Genomic DNA, 22,710 nt, shown 5'->3' on the forward strand with positions numbered 1-22,710 from the left:
AATCGTCACTAGAGTCATGGGAGAAGTTACAAGTGACAGTTTGATGTAAATAGTGCAGTCTACGAAAATTTAACACCTCTGACTGCATCCAAACACTTTGAGAAGCCATTACTGTCGTAATATTCTCATAGCATATTTTAATTTCACGTAAAGAAACAGCGTGAGTAACTGTTAGGAACAGTTCTCGTGGAGAACTAGCGACCTGGCTGAAAGTACTTTAAAATGGATTACAAACTGTCTACATAGCAATAAAACGTTTATTTTAATGGTTACCGGTTTCGGTCAGAACGTGGCAATCATCAGACCCTTTATAGCATGATGGTAGGTGGTGGTGGTGAACGGAACAGGTTTTATGAGTCCACGAAGTTCAACTGATGAGTCATAACACATGCTGCGTTCACCGCCACCACCTACCATCATGGTATTAAGGGTCTAAGGATGGTCATACTCTGACCGAAACTGGTAACCATTAAAATGCTTTATTGCAGTCTAGTGTTTTTAGTCTATTTTTAAAACAGTATGAGCGTTGGCGTACACATGCAAGGATTTCTGTATAGTGAAGACGCAGTACCTGTTAGTAAACAGAGGAAAAAATACTATTTCTTAAAATTAGCACGTAAAAATTTCAAGATTTGTATTTTCTGATGGACTAGAACCACAATGCAAGAGTGCGAACGTAACACACGCAAACATCAGGTAAAATATGAATAATTATTTGCACCTGATAATGAGAAATTTACGAAACTCGTTATGTGTGAAGTATCCATCATCATCATCATCATCATCATCATCATCATCATCATCATCATCAGACAGCTGCAGACTTTCTAAAAATCTATTACGATGTAGGAGTGGTATTGATTTGTTTAAAATTAATGAGCTTTTAACTGTGTGGAAAGCATAGTAATAGAAACTATAAAATTTTCTCATTGCGATCAAAAATGAGGTCAATGGTGAAAAGTGTTTGTGAATGGTATCTTACTAAAAATGTAATAGGATGCAGCGAAAAACCTATTATTTAATAAATACACTGAAGTGCCAAAGAAGCTGGTACACCGCCTAATATCGTGTAGCATGTGGAAGGGCCGCTACACTACGTGGCATTGACTCTACTAAAGTTTGAAGTAGTGCTGGAGGGAACTGGCATGAATCCTGCACAGCTGTCCATAGATCCGTAAGGGTACGAGGGAGTGGAGATCTCTTCTGAACACCACGTTGCAAGGCATCTGAGACATGCTCAATAATGTTCGTGTCTGGTGAGTTTGGTGGCCAGCGGAAGAGTTTAAACTCAGAGTTCCTGTAGCAATACTGGACGTGTGGGGTGTCGTATTGTCCTGCTGGAATTGGCCAAGTCCGTAGCAATGCACAATGGACATGAATGGATGCAGGTGATGAGACAGGATGCTTAAGTACGTGTCATCTGTCAGAGTCGTATCTAGACTTATCAGGGATCCCGTATCACTCCAACTGCACACGCCCCACAACATTACTCAGCTTCCACCAGCTTGAACAGTCCCCTGCTGACATGCAGAGTCCATGGATTCGTGAGGTTGTCTCCATAATCGTACACGTCTATCCGCTCGATACAATTTGAAACGAGACTTGTCCGACCAGGCAACATGTTTCCAATCATCAACAGTCAAATGTCGGTGTTGAAGGGCTCTGGCGAGGCGTAAAACTGTCATGCAGTAACGAAGGGTACACGAATGGGCCTTCGGCTCCGAAAGCCCATATCGATGATGTTTCGTTGAATGATTCGCACGCTGACACTATGACCCAGCATTGAAATCTGCAGCAATTTGCGGAATGATTGCGCTTCTGTCACGCTGAACGAGTCTCTTCAGTCGTCGTTGGTCCCATTCCTGCAGGATCTTTTTCCGCCCGAACCGATTTCGGAGATTTGATGTTTTACCGGATTCCTGATATTCACGGTACACTCGTGAAATGATCGTACGGGAAAATCCCCACTTCATCGCTTCTTCGGACGTTCTGTGTTCCATCACTCGTGCACCGACTATAACACCACGTTCAGATTCAAAACTTGATAACCTGCCATTGTAGCAGCAGTAACCGATCTAACAACTGCACCAGACACTTTCTTATATAGGCGCTGCCGACCGCAGCGCCGTATTCTGCCCCTTTACGTATCTCTGTATTTGAATACGCATGCTTGTACCAGTTTCTTTGGCGCTTCATTGTAGGCACGACTCAATAACAGGGTTATTGTAATAGTTGCGTTAGATACCCATAGTGAACGGTAAACATCTTTCAAGTACAAAAGATCAGACGGATTACACTCAAGATACTTCCGCAACACTGAATGAACCTGCATCCATGCGTGCTTTATAGATTTATTGCCTTTGAACAAATGGTCGCATCGCTCTGTCGGTCGCGGAGCCCACCTGTTCTGGGGAGTAGGCTCCGTAGCGCGCCATGGTGGGCAGCGCGCGGCTGAGGTAGGGGAAGCTGGTGGAGTCCGTGAGGTGCCAGTGCAGCGTGTTGAGCTTGTTGGAGGCCATCGCGTCCACCGTGCGCTGCAGCGCCTCCAGCGGGATGAAGTTGCGCGCCGTGTCCACCATCAGGCCTCGGTGCCGGAACTTGGGCGCGTCCTGCAAACGAATCGTCCAACAGTAACAGTCAATATACCAATCACATCAGTTGACCTTAATTCACTGACAATGGAACCAATGAAGATGTAATCAATTTAATACGACCACATGAAATGTCAGTGAAATCTGTACCAAAATTAATCAAAATAAGTCTTTGTTCAGTAGACGTGGTTCGTTATTTGATTAACATGCTTTTTCACCATTATTGGCCGATATAAACTTGCCTTTTTCAAATGTGCGTTTCCATACAATCGTAAACGACGTAAAACAAGGAGAAACGCTGAGGCATATTCCTACAACACAGACCCAATTAAACATAGATCTTAATGCATAACGTAATACCAACTAACTTTCCACATATTACAATGAAATGAATATCACTAGCTGCATACAGGCGTTGATATAAGTCAACGTGGACAGTAGAAAATGTGTGCCCCGACCGGGACTCTAACCCGGGATCTCCCGCTTACATGGCAGACGCCCTACCCTACTGAGCCACCGAGGACACAGAGGTTAGTGCGTTGGGGTTGCTTGGGGAAGGAGACCAGACAACTAGGTCATCGGTCTCATCGGATTAGGGAAGGACGGGGAAGGAAGTCGGCCGTGCCCTTTCAAAGGAACCATCCCGGCATTTGCCTGGAGCGATTTAGGGAAATCACGGAAAACGTAAATCAGGATGGCCGGACGCGGGATTGAACTGTCTTCCTCCCGAACGCGAGTCCAGTGTGCTAGGGTTTGTGCGTCTTCAGGGACTTCTCTGGCAAGTCTCCCGTGAGACCCACATTCTCAACTATATTCGTAGTGCCCCTGCCCATTATACTCATCACTCGCGGCTTTACCGCAGATTCCCGCAAGAGTTCGGGCACTGTGTGCATTTGCACAGAAGAAGATGGTCAAATGGCCGGTGAGCCTTATATAAAGATGGTATCTGTTCTTTCGGAGATGTCCGAAAGAATAGATACCATCTTCATATACATTCTGTACATTTAAGATTCAATTATAACTACGAAAGATCCTTATGTCCTTAGATCAGGCATAAACTAAGATGTTTTTTGGAAGGGAGACGATTTTTAAGATTACATTAAATGTATTCGCAATTACGAATGTGAATAACCAACTATATAATAGAATGACGACAGTGAAAATGTATGCCGAACTGGGACACGAACTCTTATTTCCCGCTTATCGCGAGCGGTCGCCTTACCATTTGGCTATCCGTGGTCAACCGTCGGCCAGAGCCAAATTTCCATATGTCGTCAACCACGCGTCTGCGACCTCTACTCTTAGATCCATTATGTATATTTCCGTACATTTTACTTTAAAATCGCTTGTCCGGTGTCGGCGTATCAATACGATATTGCAGTGCCTGTGTTATTCTGAGTACGATGCGAAGTTCATTTGGACAAGCATACGAAGGAAGTTTAATCGTAATTTGGAATAACGGAAGCACTGCATCATATTACTTCATATTGCCGGCCGAAGTGGCCGTGCGGTTAAAGGCGCTGCAGTCTGGAACCGCAAGACCGCTACGGTCGCAGGTTCGAATCCTGCCTCGGGCATGGATGTTTGTGATGTCCTTAGGTTAGTTAGGCTTAACTAGTTCTAAGTTCTAGGGGACTGATGACCTCAGCAGTTGAGTCCCATAGTGCTCAGAGCCATTTGAACCATTTTACTTCATATTCTACTGAGTGTACTCTAACTCTAGGGACAAAACTTCGGAGGTTGTCCACGGACAGCAAATATTTTCATATAGAGAACCTGTCGTCTTCCGTGTCTTTTTACAGATAATGGTGTAATTATGATATTTTGTTGTCCCAGTTACCTACGTGAAATTACCTACGACAGTGATAAAGCCTCTACTATACAATAACCGAAACGTACAACAGAGTTAGGCGATGACTCTCGGGAACAAAAGTACTGTGATGATGTCGTTGGTGTGGCAACCACTCAGCATAACCTCGTGGCGCTGCTCTTCCGCTGTGTTCAGTGAACCCATATTGAGCTGGGTGTTGCCTAACTCTCCAGCAGTAAACACAGGTACGCGCACAACTAACGCTGCCAGAAATACAAACCCGGGCAGAAGCGAGCAGTAGTGAACGCTAGTTTAAAGCAGAGAATGAAGTGGATCCAATTACCAACAGCGAACACCTGAAGTCAATGGAACAACTAAGTTTGTGTATATTAGTAACTAGTTTGAGCTCCGAAACAAAAACGCGAGAATGCTGTACACTCTTCATCACTGCTAACAATATTGCTAGTATGGAATGATACACTACATTCGTAGTGCACCTAAAAGATGTTTGCCCATCACACTCATTACTCGTGGCAGATTAATCTACCAAGTCCCGTACGAGTTGGGGCATAGCGTGTGCGCTCACGCAAGAAGGTCAATGACCGGGTAGCCATATTTTAACTATATATGAAGGCAGTATCTGTTCCCGAAAGGGTGCAAGGGATAAGTCCCTGCAGGCGCACTATTCTCTGTGCCCTCCGTGGCTCAATGGATAGAGCGTCTGCCATGTAAGCAGGAGATCCCGGGTTCGAGTCCCGGTCGGGGCACACATTTTCAGCATGTCCCGAATGATGTATATCAACGCCTGTTTGCAGTTAGGGAGTCGATGTAATTATTTCATTCTAAAGAAGCTGCACGGTCATCAATGTTATCTGTCCTTCCGGGAACAGATACTAACTTCATATACAGTTAACATTGCTAGGTATGCAACATTCTATTAGTAATTTGGTCACTGTACACAACGGTATCACCATCGCACTGAAACAACATTAGTGTATTCCTCGTTACATTTTCATTTCGGACGGGTTGCCTAACACGGAAGAAGTTGTAGGAATTAGTATTCAAAAAACGATCTCAGAACAAATATTTATTCAGATTCAAAATCAGTATGGAATCTTATTGGAATGTAACTCTTGAGAAACAAAAACGCAGGAAATTTAATTGTGCAAGATTTTGAAATACATCGAAAGGATACCTCAAAGTGGAATAGACTTGAGTTACTCATTTGCACAGCTCTCATCTTCGAATACAAGAGAAATAACCCACTGAACTCCGCATCCAAGATAAACAACCAGGCAAATGCCAGCTGTTTACAGTATGGGCTTTGAGATACGAAACTAAAACCTCATTCCACAGCAAAAAAGCGACAGCTTAAATCTGCGCATTCAGTACGCATCGACAGGCAAGAAAAGGATTATCGAAATTCAAAGTTTATAGTGAGCCATGCCATTCATGGAAGGGTATGTATCACGGACGTCGAATATGGAGTTCAGAGCAAATATATGTGTGATCGTAATTAGTTTGTAAACATCGGGCCATATACCGGGGAAAGTATTACGCAACAGGTGTGGAGAGCATTTTTAATCTCCGTGCAGCAGGGAGGAATGAAGGAGCTCTAGTACCATGGAAGATCTCCGGCACCAAGCGATTGCTGTTATATTCTATTCACAGTTCGTTAACATGAAGTCTTTGAGACAGTAATATTACTCGGTTTCCATGTAACGTGTAACCTTTTGTAACAGTTTCCGATAATATATATAGTGTGTTAACTGGAACCAATCTACACACTATTGAAGTAGAGAAGCAATGATTTGTTTCATAGCCACTTCAGTTATAGTAATATGCACAGAAGAAAAGTTCGATGCCGAGGAAGAACAGGGCTGGACCCTGATGTAAATCACTAGTGGCGAAATGCTGAATATGTACACCAATATAATGGAGTGTCAAGGCGGCGGTGTTAGGTGTAGCTGCAAGGAGTAATAAATCCTGAACAGACGTTGCTGAAGCATTCGAAACGTCGACACTAGCTAAAACAGCAATCTCTCTCTCTCACACTCACACACACACACACACACACACACACACACACACACACACACACACACACACACACAAGTAATCACTCCAAGTTCTGCATCCAAACTCCTTTGGAGAGGCGAGAGCAATGCTTGTATCCAGTGTGACGAATACAAATGTGTCACGAGTCACGAGAACCGAGAAAAACGCAGCAAAAGTTACCCCGATATGGCACAGTAGTACGCTTATACGATTTACTACTTTGGCATTGAGCTTTAACGATTTTACACTATTGGAGACAACACAGGACTCGCCAAAATGAAATGCTGTTGAGGTGGAGCTAAATTTTTCACGTCTCGTAGAAATGGAAAGGCAGGATACTTGTTCGTAACCATGTCGAATAGATACTAGTCACGTGTCATGTGGGCACTTTGGAGCTAAAAGACACGGCTGTGGCCGCACATGAAGGATTAACTCCCAGGTATCGCAACCTTCCAACACGCCGAGCAGGCCCTGAGAAGCACCCACAGTGCAACTCATGAGCGAAGTAGACATCGCGTGAGAAGCTTTCAACCACCAACCAACAGCCAGTACTGCCCAATTCATATACGAAATAAAATTCAATCGAAGTAGCAATACAGATGCTTTCCAGGTAACGTTTAGAGTACGTGTCGAAGTCTTCTATAGCGACCCAGCCCAGTCCATATATATATATATATATATATATATATATATATATATATATAAAAAGAGAAGATAAAATTAAAACTTCTGCTCCAATCACAGATTCAGGTTGTTAGTATAGTTAGTAGTTCAGTGGTGGTAGCCACGGGCTGCACACCCCTTTATTAATAAGACTATGAATTTAATTCAATTAATTAAGAATTAAAAGTAATTTTCTCAAGCCATCAGTAATCACAGGTAACTTGTCTATACACAAGACTAACAACAGACTGTGGCGATGTTTAAATTTCTTGGTTCGCCTGTCAGTAAATTCGGAAATTCCTCGAAGTGGCGTAGAACTGCAGCAGATCCAGCAGTGCGCATTGGTTTCAAAAGTCCACACCAAGGTTACAGTTGCGCGGTGGGACACCGGCCTGTTCGACGGCCAGAGGCCTGGCGCCACCCCTGTAGCGTCAGCGTGTGCGTGGGCGGGCTGAGCAGCCCCTCGGCTGAAAGTTAAGAGACCGTTGGCATTGCCGCCGCCGCCGATGTAGGCGGCAGGGACCTTTTACTTTCGGAGGAAGCACACAGTCTGCGAGGACCCGAGTTTACGAAACTGCTGACAGTCTCCCTCTCTGTCAATCCGTTGGAGTGCTTGGTGCGATCAGTTAGTGGGAGTACATTGCAGGCTGTATTTCGTGACCAGCAGTAGCGCATCTGCGCTGCATGTGTTCTTTTACACCGCCGTGGAAGCAACCGGCACCTATTACGCTCCGTTTTATCCAGTCATTTGCGGCAGAATGCTCGTAGTAAAGACGACCGTTTTTAAGACGTAAATATTTGGCTTGGGCCGCGAGGGATCAGCCTCCCTGTTTTATCAATGGTAATATGGAAGTCTGTTGTGCTGCTCCTGTCCTTTATTAGCACCATGTTTTCACACTCATGGCACTTTACCGTAACTTGTGATTCGAATTCCGGAGTCATCTTTGTTAAGCTGTAGCCCGAAATTGTGGACTGGCTAGTTGCCACATATTTGTATCGAGACGGCCTCATTCTCATGCGTTTACGAGAATATATTTGCTTTTCTTTAAGCTGTCTGTTACTGGTCTGTATCCTCCCTCTGTTCTCTTCACTAATCAATTTCGATCTGCAGTCGAAATATCTGCAGTAAATGAAGAACGCGACAACATTACTGACCGGGGAGCAGCAAATCAGATGAGATTCTTCCAATCTGATGGTAGGGAAGACTGTGACGGGCAGAAAGTTTATTTCTCTCATTTTGACCCCTCTGAAGCCAAAAGAAACGATCTGTACCAGTCATGTCACAAAATTTATTTCCAAACAAGACGCACGAAGCATATCGTCGACATTTTCATTGTGCAGTTATTTTCATAACCATACAGATACAAGGTAAATGGGAGAATACGTCAAACAAAACTTTAGTACTTTTTAACAACGGAGTGGAGACCAAGAGTACCTTCTACCAAAACACTCAGAAAATATCCATGAACAGCCTCCCAAATTTGTCAGTGGAGTTTGGATTTACCATTTTAACAGGACGAAGTGGTGAAAGCAGCTCTTTTGAGCCGAGCAGTACACTGGCAGACGAAAGGCCACGGTGCCGAAGAGTGCCTATACCCTCTGTTGATGTCTCCAACATAAGGTGAAACGTTACACAGATGAGTAAACCTTGGACCACACGGATTATGTCTGTGAAACAAATTTCACCAAGCACGCAACTATCGGCTGTGAAGGGTTACATTGTATGATTATCTTAGGTTTTATCACGACTTTATGTAGACAACACTGTCGATAAACGCTCTACTGCATACCTTGACCTGCCTGGATAGCGGTGCGCGGTAGAGAGCCGCTTCCAGGACGGAGAGGTGCACCGGATCCGGACCGAATAAGAGTCACGCTCTTTGAAACGAAAGCCCAGATGTGGCTCTATTCAATTCGTACATTATCTAAAAAAATGATACACGATCAGAGAAAGGAAACGTATTGACTAACGAATAAATGTAGCAGAGGTAATGTTCAAAAATTTTCAGTTGCCGGAGTACGAAAATCGTGGGAAGCCAATCACTAGGTGGAAAACCTCTTCGGCCACAAGCGCAATATTGGGCCCATTCACCAGGACATACCTGTCCGACCCCTAAAAACCCGACAAGAATGTGCAATGTCTGCATGAAACACGAAATACGAAGCGAAAGGACAGAGCAATCCACAGAGTGTAAAGTGGAGTTGCATCTACCAGAATGCTTTCGAAATCACCATGCCATGCTGGACTCAATTTTTTGAATTGTAGAACCTGTTGGTTGCAATTAAAGTGCACCGCCTCACAGAGGTCCTGTGTGGACTGTAATTATGGAAACTAAAGTTAGTAGATATTGCAATGCGTTAATGCGGAACCGATTTAGGTTTGAAAAGTTTCCAATATTTGTCACTAGGTGTAAATCTGGCGTTGTGAATGCAAGAAAGACGTAGAGAGATGATTCGATGTCTAATGGATTAGGAAAGGAACATGGCTGGGAAATGTCGGACTAGTGACAAACGCTTAATGATTTTATTATTGGTAACCGATTAGACAGTTCGTTCAATAGGAGCACAGGAGACGTCGATGAGATGCCGTTGAACGCCAGGCACCTGATCGCCAGAGCTGGAGCTGGAACTAATTTTATTCCAGCGTAAATCGGTTCCTCATCAACGCATTAGCATAGCTACCAAATTTAGCTGCCAGACGCTAATTACAACCCACACTGGAGTAGCTGCACTTCAATTATAACCACTCGGAATTTTGCTACCAGTAATTTGTTCAAAGACAGCATTTCTTCTTGTAATCACACCTACGTTCAGGCATCGTGTTATTACATTCCTTCTGAACAAGGCACACCCAGAAACGCCCACGAAGATAATTTCTTTTAAAATATTGCTTTTGTGTAGAAATGTATATTTTGAAGTATTGTTTGCAACATTCTATTACGAAAACGTATATAAAAACGAACATGAATTTTATGTTAAAATCCAGAAGTGCAGTGCCATGTGAAACAAACGTGTAGTTACGTAACAGCGTCCGCTTTGAGATTGTCTCACGCATCACGCTGGCCCGTTTCACACGCGCCGTCTACAATCGCTTGGGCAAGGATTTTGTCTTACTAAATGGTACGGCAAGGGGTTAACGACGAAGTCTGTGCTAGCAAGCTTGGCTGTAGTTTGTAGGTGGTTTCCCATATCCCACTCTGTTAATACCGGGCTGTTCCTAGATACCGCCTCAGTTACACAGTTCGGAAATGTTTACAAAACTTTCTCATACACTCACGTGAACAACATTACACGCAGGCAGTTGGATAACACACCGTCCGTCCCAGGGGTAACAGGAGCTGTGACAGGAAGGGCATCGGGCAAACACGAAACCAAATCATGCCAATTCCAAATGAAATTACTCCGTTTCAGGGACTTTACTGGTCTCATTTGGGAATGATTTTACGTATACACACAAGCGGCGATTGAAAATTTGTACCAAGGTCGCGAACCGTAGCCTGGTGTCTTGCTTGATAGGCAGGTGCGTTAGCCACTGAACCACCTTCGCACATACTTTCACGCAACTGCGTGGATTACTCTGCCACACCTCCCTCCTCGATCCAAATTCTCACTGCCACCCCAGTCTCAAACTGTGTCATTTCATCATTTCATCATTTCATCTGTATAAGTACCCGCTCAAGGGCCTCAGGCTAAGAGCCCCGTTAACGTTCGATGCTGAAGGGCTATTCTAGAACATGGAGAGCCTCGGCAATTCTGTTCGTGTATCTGGGGGAATTTAAAGTAGACCGGGGCAGGAGAGAGAATTTAGATCGAGGCTGGAAGCGTGTCAGGGTAATCTGTACAGTTGTGTGGGCCGCTGTACCAAGGTGGCTTATTGGATAACGCACCTGCTTAGTAAGTTGGAGACCCGAGTTCGATTCCCGGTCGTCTTAATTTTCATTCGGCGCTTCAGTCTACATACTTAAAATCATGTTAAATTCGTTCGTAACTACGCAGATCCTGCACCGATGCAGGACAGACATAAGAAGAAGTAGTAGTAGAAGTAGATGTAGTGTGTACCTTGACGATAGCAGAGTCCAGCATGCGCACGCATCCGCTGACGGGGTCCCACCAGGCGAGCTGCGACAACGTCTCCAGCGCATGGCGGGCGCCGAAGAAGCTGCGCGCATCAATCTCCGCTTGTAGATCCTGAGACTCACGGCGCACCTGCCACAAGTGAATTAAACACTCAGCTTTGTGCATACTGGAGATCTGCTGCATGCAAGTGCAGCCGAGTAATGGACGAGATCGCTAGCTTTGTTGTCAGTTTATTTGGGCTGGAAGGAAAGTACATTCTACTACATACTACTCTGAAAAAGTTAAGACTCACCAGGAATCTACATGATTACTGTACGATCCACAGTCAAGTACGAGGCGTATTCTGAAAGTAAGGTCCGGTGAGGCGCGAAATGGAAACACTGTCAAAATCGAATGGAACTTTGCATAGATGTGTTGGGCAGTGTCTTTAGTGTGCCTGTCGATCGCTTCACATTGTGCTTTTCAGTTCAGGGCGCTAAGTGATCACTTAGAAATGTCTGAACTATTGTGTCTCCCGCCAAGTATGTACGAGATTTTGCCTGAAGCTATGCAGCCCACGTAACACGAATTTCATGCGTTTCTTCTTCAAGACAATTTTCAGCTGCATTCTGCAGGGGCAATGAAAATGCTCCTGCAGCGTTTTCGATGGAAGTGATCACCCACAATACAGCCCTTAATTGGCTCCCTCTGATGTTCATCTCTGCACAGATGAACCGCTGGCCACTAAGACATTTTGGCACAAACAACTAAAGGCAGACAAGAGTAGAGAACTGGCGGAAAGCACAGGAAGCTGCTTTCTGTGACGAGGAGCGGCGACTATTTGGAGGGGTAGCTGGAAGGTGTGGGTAACTGTTGCGAATAAATTTTTTTTTTTGATTTTCACTGTGGTTTTCATTTCGCAACCGATCAGACCTTACTTTCCGAACAGCCCTCGTAACTGGCAGATGGTTCATCTAACCCTGTTCAAACTATTTCTCTACCGTTTTACTCCGAACGGCGCGCGGAAGAACCGTATCGTGCCCGTGGCACTTTCTCCCTTATTTCGCAATAATGCAAAACATACAGCGCTTCTACGAACTTTTTCGATGTTCTCCATCACTCCTATCTGATGTGGACCCCACACCGAACAGCAACGCTCCAGAAGAGTGCGGACAAGCGTGGTGTAAGCAGTCCCTTTAGTGTACTGCTTACATTTTCCAAGGGCTCTGCTATAAAGTCGAAGTCTTGTTTCTTTTTTCTGTGTGAGCGTTCCAATTTAAGTTATTCGTAATTGCAATGCCTAAATATTTAGTTGAATTTACAGTATTTAGATTCGTGTGATTTATCGTGTAACCTAAGTTTAGCGCATTTCTGTTAGTACTCATGTGGATGACTTGACATCTCCATTACCTAGAGTCAATTGTCACTTTTCGCACCATACATTTATCTTGTCTACATCATTTTGAAACTGGTTTTGATCATTGATTACTTTACAAGACGGCAAATGACTGCATCCTCTAAACAGTCTAACAGGGCAGCTCAGATTATCTCCTCTGCCGTTAATATAGGTCAGAAACAGCAGAGCGCTTGAAACATTTCCTCGGAAACCGGTACAATTACACTTTCTGAAGTCTGTAGGTTAGTTTCATGCAGTTCTTCCTGTTAGTGTATCCTGGGAAAGCCCATCTCTGTAACTATTACAACCTGGAAATTTCATAATCTATCATCGAACCTAAGCTGGTATCACATGAAGTCTATTTCTACACAGTACATGTTTATAACAAACAGAATAACTTTGCTGATTGCTTGCTGATTCAATAGATACCACATATTCATGCTGAAACCGTAAAAAAATCTATATTTTGAATGTTGAGACCAGTTACGTTCATTACCCCATAATTTGCTTCGATAAACATAGGTTGTAATACGACTGAAGAACGTATTAGGATACTACTGTTTCGTGGGACATCTCATTTCGCTAATTCCAAACCTGTACCACGTATTAACATAGGAAGCTGCTGTGCGACAGTACAGCTCAAACGACTGTTCTGAGAAATTTTCAAGAGTAACGTTTATTGAAGTACGCTGGAGAACAAGAGATCATGTTTTTCACATGCAACTAGAACACGTGCAGCAGTAGCACTAATCTACTAAATTACAGTCCACATTATTAACATAGATATGTAGTAGGACTTTGGATCGTATATTGTGTTCGGACATTATGAATAACATCGAAGATAACAGACTATTGACACACAGACAAAACTGATTCGGAAAACATCGTTCTTGTTCAACACAACTAGCTCTTTACTCACACTAAGTGTTAAGTGCTGTCGACAAGGGATTTCAAACTGATTTCATATTTTTATATTTCCAGAAGGCTTTTGACACCGTACCTTACAAGCGGCCTGTAATCGAACTGCGGGCTGATGGAATATCGTCTCAGTTACGGGACTGGATTTGTGACTTCCTTTCAGATGTCACATTTAGTAACAACTGACGGAAAGCCATCGAGTAAAACAGAAGTGATTTCTGGCGTTCCCCAAAGTAGTGTTATAGGCCCCCTGCTGTTCCTGATCTGTATAAACTATTTAGGAGACAATCTGAGCAGCTGTATTGGTATTTTTGCAGAAGACGCTGTCGTTTATTGTCTAGTAAAAAAGTCATCAGAAGATCAGAGATAATTGCAAAACGATTTAGATATCTGTATGGTGTGCAAATTGGCGACTAAATAGTGAGCGAGTGATCACCAATGAATACTAAAAGGAATCCGTTAAACTTCTCTAGCACGAGAATCAGTCAAATATAAAGGCCTTAAATTTAGCTAAATGCCTCGGAATTACGAACTTAAATTGGAAAGGACACAGAAAATGTTGTGGAAAAGGCGAACCGAAGACTGCGTTTGATTGGCAGGACACCCAGGAGGTGCAACGGATTTATTAAAGAGATTGTCTGCACTACGCTTGTCCGTCCTCTTTTTGAATACTGCTGCGCAGTCTGGGATCCTTACCAGATAGGATTTACGGCGTAGATTGAGAATATTGAAAGAAAGGGAGTACGTTTTTTACTGTCGAGAAATAGGGGAGAGAGTGTCATGGACTTTGGGGTGCAAATCATTAAACCAAAGGCGTTTTCCGTTTTGGGGGATGTTCTCGTGACATTTCAATCACCTACTTTCTCCTCAGACTGCGCAAATAGTTTGTTAACGCCGACCTACACAAGACGAAACAATCATAATAAAATAACGGAATCCGAGCTCGCACGGAAGTACATGTGTGTTCGTTTTTTCCCGCGCGCTGTTCGAGAGTGGAATAATAGAGAAATAATGTAAAGGTGGTTCGATGAACACACTACCAGGCACTTAAGTGCGATTTGCATCGTATCCATGTAGATGTAGAAATCGCAGGATTGCATAAATGTTTTATTTTGCTGAGACGGCGGAACGCGTTGTGGAAATAGTGGAATCAAGTACGATTGTTACCACAGATATACATTCTAACCAACGTAATATAAAAACCGTTGATCTGATACTAATATACATTAAAACAGTGATAACCTTTAGGCTGCTTAATTGTCACAAAGTATATATTCATACTTTGAGACATCCGTGCCTTGATCTGATTGGGAGAGGTACATCAGTAGAGAAATTTCTATTGAGTTGTGGTTACATAATAAATGTTGATATGAAGACATTTTTTGACTTATTAGGCTTTAAACTCTGCGACGAGACTCCTAGGATGCACTGCAACCACTTAAAGTGATCATATGTTACTGACGAAATCTTTAAGTTGGATTTGTAGCATCACTGAATGGGGCTCAGTTTTATCGACCCCAAACACGGAAAAGATAAGAAACCTGCATCTTTTAAGCACGTCTTTGTCTCATTGTATGTGTGTGTGTTTCTCCTTACCACTAGATTTTCTTCCTATAAATTGTACAGAGTGGTCAGACAAGTTAACAAGGTAGGGAGACCATGAAGGAAGCAAAATTTCCCAAATAACTAGGTCAGATATGCACCACTGTATAGGTACGGCCATGAAAGACGGCCGAACAGCAAGGAGTGCGCGTAAGTTCGTTTGGCCAGAGAACGTTTTTGCGTTTTTCGGTGACTAAGGCGGAGGGTCTGCAAAGGATGTGCAGGTTTTCTCTATCTCCCGTGCAAATAAGCAAGCAAGGATGGAAGCGACATCCACCGACAAAATCGTTGAATATGGAACATAAGCTCTGACTCGACAAGGATTGGATGGCAGTCTGCAACTTGTCTGTTGAGGGAAAACTAATCGCGGTTTTGAACCAAATTAAATCCACTGAAATGAAATAAATGGAGATAAAATGTCTTGGAATTATAGTGTTTTAAACCGATCCGAAATTCTGAAACTTTAGTTCATCTACGATATATCCCTTGTAGAGTCGTAAGCCACGATTCTGTACCAAATCTGTCGACCCTTGTGGTACTATCACGTCCTGATCCGTACTAGAATTTCTGATGGATTTATCAGAGAGAATGAAAATTTGAGACTGACTTGGAGATGTTCTCAGAAAGGCTAACGGTTAAGGTACCTTTTCGTCAGGAAAAACAGATTCGAGTCCTGGTCTGATAAATACAGTTCTCACTACATATATAGTGTGTATTGCCAGATGGGTTTTGGAACCCTACTCTAAGCGTTTTCGAGTCCTTTGTTCTAATCACGGTGGCACCTCATTCTGTGGGATGGTATGTCTGAAGTTTACAGGATAATTTTCTGCACAATTGCATGTCTTCAACTCTTAACAATGCAAAACCTGCAACCAGCCACTCTTTTTGGATGAATAATTTTTTTGTAACTTTTTTCAGACTGGGGTCAAACGTCAGACGGCAACGAGAATTTCTCGTAAAAACAATTTTTGTCCTGCAACGTAACATTCCGTTCTTAATTTGCGGTTTAGACGTATCTTTTAAATTATATGCAAGGTCTATACGTTTGTACTTGAGTAAAATGTTTTAATTTACTTACTACAAAGCACTGCTTGATATGTGGCATGGCGAAGCAAGAAGTAAACGAACGGCCAGACAGACGCGTCTTTACGTCTGATAGGTTTACATCTGACGTTACGTCCAATGGTGTGGTTGGCGGTACCGAAAAACAGTATGGTAAGGTTTTTTTGTTTTGCGGTTTTAGGGCGCACAACTACAATGGTCATTAGCGCCCAGACTAAGTTAGGAATGCACTGTAAGGCACAAGGTTAAAACAGCAACTAAAAGGGACAACACTATAAAAGACATTAATAGGCATAGGATTAAAAAAAACAGCATAAACAAATGTCCTTAGACAGGTTTGTCAAGTGGATAATATGAAGGACGCGAGCAGCTGCTCCTGGGTCATCCGCTAAAATGGCATCCAGAGTACATGGCAGACCAAGATCAACGCGCAGTGTATTAAAATTCGGACAGGACGTTAAAATGTGGCGTACCGTCAGCAACTGCCCACATGGGCAAAACGGCGCCGGCACAGCCGTCAGCAGATGGCGGTAGCTGAACCGGCAGTGTCCAATCCGTAACCGGGCCAAAACGACCTCCTCCCGCCGAGAAGGGCGTGAAGAGGTCGTCCAAGCCGTGGAAAGAGGTTTCAAGGCCCGAAGATTGTTGTCCGTAAGTGTAGCCCAATCGGCATGCCACAGCGATAAAATGCGCTGACAAACGACCCTGCTACAATCGGATGAAGAGACACAACAAGAAGCTGTCCGAAGCTGGAGGACCGCAGCCAGGATGTCAAGGTGATTAGGTTTGCCAGGTGTCCGGCTTCTTTGTGTTCGCATACGGTAAAATTTACCGTGAACAAGTCGGCCTGCCAGTTTTTGTCAGGCTTTTAGCGATTAAACAGAGAACATGCAACTAAGGCATGTTCCAAGCTAATGGCGTAAATATGCAGTCAAAGTTCTCAAAATTTTGAGGTGACGTCAGTCTGGTGGCAGAATTTAAAGCAAACATGTGAAACATATACATCTCTGGCAAGGATTTCTTAAAATCCTGATTATGAATTTCACCCTCAATTAAAGCACTTGCAGTGGAGGATGACAGCTGAATAAGCACCAGTTACTATGGATATTCTACAAACAATCGTGTCGGAGGAACATCCGCAGTTGAGCATTATACCAGAGGTTGAAAATACCGCTACAGTTTTAAGCTCTTATTTAGAACAAATAAAAGTACCTCACAACTGTAGCAGTATTTTCAACCTCTTGTATAGATATTTTATGTACAAAAAATAGGATGACGGTAAATTCTTTGATCAGTATCAATGTTTCATGCAACAAAAAATGACGACTGCCTTAAAAATTATTTTGGCACATGAAAGCGGACATGTTTATTTCGAATCATAGCACAATGGAATTTATACGGAATTACTAAAACTGGCAGAATATTAGTTTGCTATTCCAGGCCATAATGCCAACATTCAAAGCGTGTTGTCTTTCATAAACGCAAAATGGACAAAGAAACGCAATAATCTGCAAACCGACATAATCACAAGATGATGATGTCGTGTAACTTAAAATTATCGTGTCAAGAGTGCCACTAAATGACTTCCACAAAAAAAAAACTATTCTTGATAACGTGGGTTCAGCTGAGATTACTGGTCTTTATAAATGTAACTGAGGTGATCAGTGTTACTGAATGTTTAGTTTTCGCTTCCCAGAAACTTAATTTTTTGCTTAATGAACTTTTTATTTTGGCAGAATTGACTGAGGAGGAAGAAGACTGAACACTTAGCTGCTACCATGAATTGAAAAGTATGACGCTATTATTATTACATTTTAGTTTAAGCACAGTTGTCTCCCAAAATACTGACGTATTAGTAAACGACTGAAAATCCCGAAGTGACCATTTCTATTACAAATAGGTAGTCCAGCATTTAAGGCAAACCGTCTGGCTAAACATAACGTTGAGTCCGGCTTTATTTTTGGACCTAGAAACCCTAATGGCGATGGAGTACTTTTACACTTGTGGTGTGTCCTATAGTTTGTGTTTCGTCGGAAAGCTCCTCTGCGCAAATGAATAAAAGACAGGGAGGGTTACTGCGGACAACACTGAACAAAACCGCCTCGCCACTGAAGTATGGCAACGTTGCAGTCTGGGAGAGAGAATTTATCGCCCATCATCGCTATTCGCGGAAAGGCGTCCGGAGGCGGATTATATATCATTGAATGCTGGTCCTCAATAAAAGGGGACGTGCAAGGCGGTTCAAATGTAAGCCAGCTTTTCACGTATCGCGCGCTATTCTACACAGATTCGTGTCTCTAACAAGAGGAGTGTGTGTCATGTGGGTAACATTTTTATCAAGTTTTGCAAGGGCGATACTGAAAACATGTTTCGGCATTTTGCCAGACATTCCTCAGTTTTTGGGAACATTGAGGTCAAAGACAATGGAAAATCTTATTTTATTTTATTTATAGAAGGATCGTGTAAAAAACATTTTTATTAATACAGGGTGTTACAAAAAGGTACGGCCAAACTTTCAGGAAACATTCCTCACACACAAAAAAAGAAAATATGTTATGTGGACATGTGTTCGGAAACGCTTACTTTCCATGTTACAGCTCATTTTATTACTTCTCTTCAAATCACATTAATCATGGAATGGAAACAAACAACAACAGAACATACCAGCGTGACTTCAAACACTTTGTTACAGGAAATGTTCAAAATGTCCTCTGTCAGCGAGGATACATGCATCCACCCTCCGTCGCATGGAATCCCTGATGCGCTGATGCAGCCCTGGAGAATGGCCTATCGTATCACAGCCGTCCACAATACGAGCACGAAGAGTCTCTACATTTGGTACCGGGGTTGCGTAGACAATAGCTTTCAAATGCCCCCATAAATGAAAGTCAAGAGGGTTGAGGTCAGGAGAGCGTGGAGGCCACGGAATTGGTCCGCCTCTACCAATCCATCGGTCACCGAATCTGTTGTTGAGAAGCCTACGAACACTTCGACTGAAATGTGCAGGAGCTCCATCGTGCACGAACCACATGTTGTCGCACTTGTAAAGGCACATGTTCTAGCAGCACAGGTAGAGTATCCCGTATGAAATCATGATAACGTGCTCCACTGAGCGTAGGTGGAAGAACATGGGGCCCAATCAAGACATCACCAACAATACCTGCCCAAACGTTCACAGAAAATCTGTGTTGATGACGTGATTGCACAATTGCGTGCGGATTCTCGTCAGCCCACACATGTTGATTGTGAAAATTTACAATTTGATCACGTTTGAATGAAGCCTCATCCGTAAAGAGAACATTTGCACTGAAATGAGGATTGACACATTGTTGGATGAACCATTCGCAGAAGTGTACCCGTGGAGGCCAATCAGTTGCTGATAGTGCCTGCACACGCTGTACATGGTACGGAAACAACTGGTTCTCCCGTAGCACTCTCCATACAGTGAAGTGGTCAACGTTACCTCGTAAAGCAGAAACTTCTTTGACGCTGAGATTAGGGTTATCGTAAACTGCACGAAGAATTGCCTCGTCCATTGCAGGTGTCCTCGTCGTTCTAGGTCTTCCCCAGTCGCGAGTCATAGGCTGGAATGTTCCGTGCTCTCTAAGACGCCGATCAATTGCTTCGAACGTCTTCCTGTAGGGACACCTTCGTTCTGGAAATCTGTCTCGATACAAACGTACCGCGCCACGGCTATTGCCCCGTGCTAATCCATACATCAAATGGGCATCTGCCAACTCCGCATATGTAAACATTGCACTGACTGCAAAACCACGTTCGTGATGAACACTAACATGTTGATGCTACGTACTGATGTGCTTGATGCTAGTACTGTAGAGCAATGAGTCGCATGTCAACACAATCACCGAAGTCAACATTACCTTCCTTCAATTGGGCCAACTGGCGGTGAATCGAGGAAGTACAGTACATACTGACGAAACTAAAATGAGCTCTAACATGGAAATTAAGCGTTTCCGGACATGTCCACATAACATATTTTCTTTCTTTGTGTGTGAGGAATGTTTCCTGAAAGTCTGGCCGTACCTTTTTGTAACACCATGTATAATAAAGGGGTTCAAAGTTAGTAATGTTCGAGTTATTAACGTTTTGGTTATTTCATGGTGTAGCTAGGAGTCTAATAGAGGAATGTACGTGGTCGATCGGTCGAAGCTTTACACTACCGAACAGATGATCCGTGTTCGATTTTTGGTCGAGTCTTGTTTTCAATCTATTTTTTTCGGTGTATGTGATAACATTTTGATAACGGGAACATCTTTGCCTTTTGACAGTTATTTTCATCGTGATACATGACACGCTATGATCGGATTTCCGTAGATAATTATGCTCAGCCAACCTGCACCGTTAAAGTGATAACACGGAACTGTACCTCTGTCTGTCAATCATGTGACCCTCACTTTCTCCGACAAGTCTTCAAAATAGACGTCACAGAAGAGCAGATAATTACAAGATAGGGCGGATGCTATCTAAGTTCATGCGTTGATCCATAATTAGCTGTCTATGCCTGTCTTTCAAGACATGCTTTAATACACTTAGTACGTATCCAAATTGATATCTGATACGACTCTTTTAGCACCGTGATCAGGTAGGTTTTCCATGAACTGTACCGGACAACATGTTAATGCGGCTAGATTTGGTCGTGTGTTACTTAAGCTTCTGTTGTTTCTATAATAAGTTTCACTATTCAGATTGCGAGAAAGCGCACGAACAGACGATCAGTTAGGATTACGGAGTGTTTTTTACTATGTACCAGGATGAAAATAATACTATTTATACCTGATTATTAATCAGATCTCCCAATGTTTTAGTTCAAAATAGGGAAACAGAGGTATTTCAGTATCAGGATATCATCAGATACACCGAAAAAAGTATTGATTGAAATAGTCACGGCCAAGAATAAAAAACGGACGAATAGTGGGGTAGTCTATTGCCTTCACCGCTCGACCACCGCCCTCTACCTGCTAGACAAGAAAATGACGTATGACCAAGCTATAGCACGAAAACGCAGAAATCTTAACTCTAGCACTATTAACTTTCGATCCCATATTATGTTAACTAAACATGTTTTTAGGTGATTTTTCGATGTGCAGCGTAGGAAATACGATTTCCTTCATTTTTGACCTCTATTTTTCCATACTCTGCGGAGAGCCTAGCAAAAAAAACCGAAACAGGTGTTTTTATTTTCAAGGTAGACCGTCCTTGCAAAGCTTGATCAAAATCTGTCATCCACATATCAGACCCTCCCCTTTTATGTGATGAAAGCTATACATCAATTTTTTAAACTAGTGGTAACGCCTATTACAGAATTTCTTTTCTCCAGCATAATTAATTTTTCTTTTTGATTAAGCTGACTATTTGAGTATACATATTCTGTGTCAGATTAAATTATTGAAGCATGATGAGATTTTGTAGGTAGGATTCTTGTGTACATGGCTTTGTTGTAATATGATAGTTGAAGTAGGTGTCTCAGTTGCTTAATGGTATCATTAATAGTTAATAAATTGAAGATATGCACCTTCTGTAGTCCAAAGGAAAGCTTCCGAAGCCGCAAACAAGGAGTTTGTTGACAAATCTGTCCGAAGTTGTTCTTTAAGTTAGTTTGGTTATCGCACCAATTTTTCATCTTGCGCATGAATTCATTGTCTCAGAAGGCCGCAAGTTGAAATATCCTGAGTTCTGAGAGATCTATGATGCTGAGGAGGAGGGGGGGGGGGGGATGGTGCAAGCAGTTGTTGCAGTTTCTGGCAGACTGGACAAACAATATAATTAATTTTAGTACTGCGCAAAAATAATTGTATGTCATTCTTGTTTCTGCATTATACCAAATCTAACTGGTCATACTGAAAGGTATTTTTTACTGAATTTGTAAATAAAGCTTTGATTGCTAATTGTAAAAAAAATTTTTTTAAGTGGCTGACTAGAAGTCTTAGGGTTAAGGGTTAGATTCCAGCCTAATCCCTGGATTTTCACCCTTCACTTGTCACTTTTCACCAATGACAATTTTTGAACGTGTAAAAAATGCGAAGTTGCATTGTGGCTCTGGGCCACGTTAAGGTGTGGTTCCTCCTATAACTGGCAGGTAAGTCAGAAGGAAGTGTGACAAGTGCCACACTGCCGAGTGTTAATGAAGGTACAAAAATACGGAATACGTTCCCAGGTATATGAATAGCTCGGAAACTTTAGTAACAGAACCCATTAAGACTCCTCGACGGCGACTGTTCCTTAGATATAAGGGTATCGTCATGAGTGTCCCAGGGAAGTTTGAGACGACCGCTGTGTTCATAAATTATCTGGTGGAAGCGTAAGCAGCAATATGCTGTTTGTAGTATGTGTGATGAATGACAGCTAGCTCCAGTTGTCACAAAAAAAAGTTCGTGCGGAAAAACAAACCGATATGTTCGAGTATAGCGTTAGTAGTTTGTTGCTTGACACAAATAGCCAGACACGACGTTGCGAAACATGAATAAGCATGTAAGGATTTTAGTAGGGAAGGTAAATGGGTGACTGGTTTATTGGATGAATTTTGGGAAGGTGTG

General features: G+C 42.8%; 1 protein-coding gene and 1 non-coding gene across 2 annotated transcripts in view; one reads left to right on the forward strand and one right to left on the reverse strand.

Moving 5' to 3' along the window:
* The window catches only part of LOC126484066 (probable beta-hexosaminidase fdl), a 776,181-nt gene that overhangs the window by 76,218 nt on the left and 677,253 nt on the right, over window positions 1–22,710 (reverse strand). The window contains exons 5-6 of the mRNA XM_050107427.1: window positions 11,182–11,328; window positions 2,403–2,609 (exon numbers count right to left, since the gene is read on the reverse strand). Coding sequence (XP_049963384.1) covers window positions 2,403–2,609; window positions 11,182–11,328 — 354 coding nt within the window. The remainder of the gene's footprint in view (window positions 1–2,402; window positions 2,610–11,181; window positions 11,329–22,710) is intronic.
* Window positions 5,095–5,168, forward strand: Trnat-ugu (transfer RNA threonine (anticodon UGU)). Its single transcript has one exon. It is a non-coding gene; the product is annotated as a tRNA-Thr (tRNA).

Source organism: Schistocerca serialis, chromosome 6, assembly GCF_023864345.2.
Source record: "Schistocerca serialis cubense isolate TAMUIC-IGC-003099 chromosome 6, iqSchSeri2.2, whole genome shotgun sequence".
Classification (NCBI taxonomy): Eukaryota; Metazoa; Arthropoda; class Insecta; order Orthoptera; family Acrididae; genus Schistocerca; species Schistocerca serialis.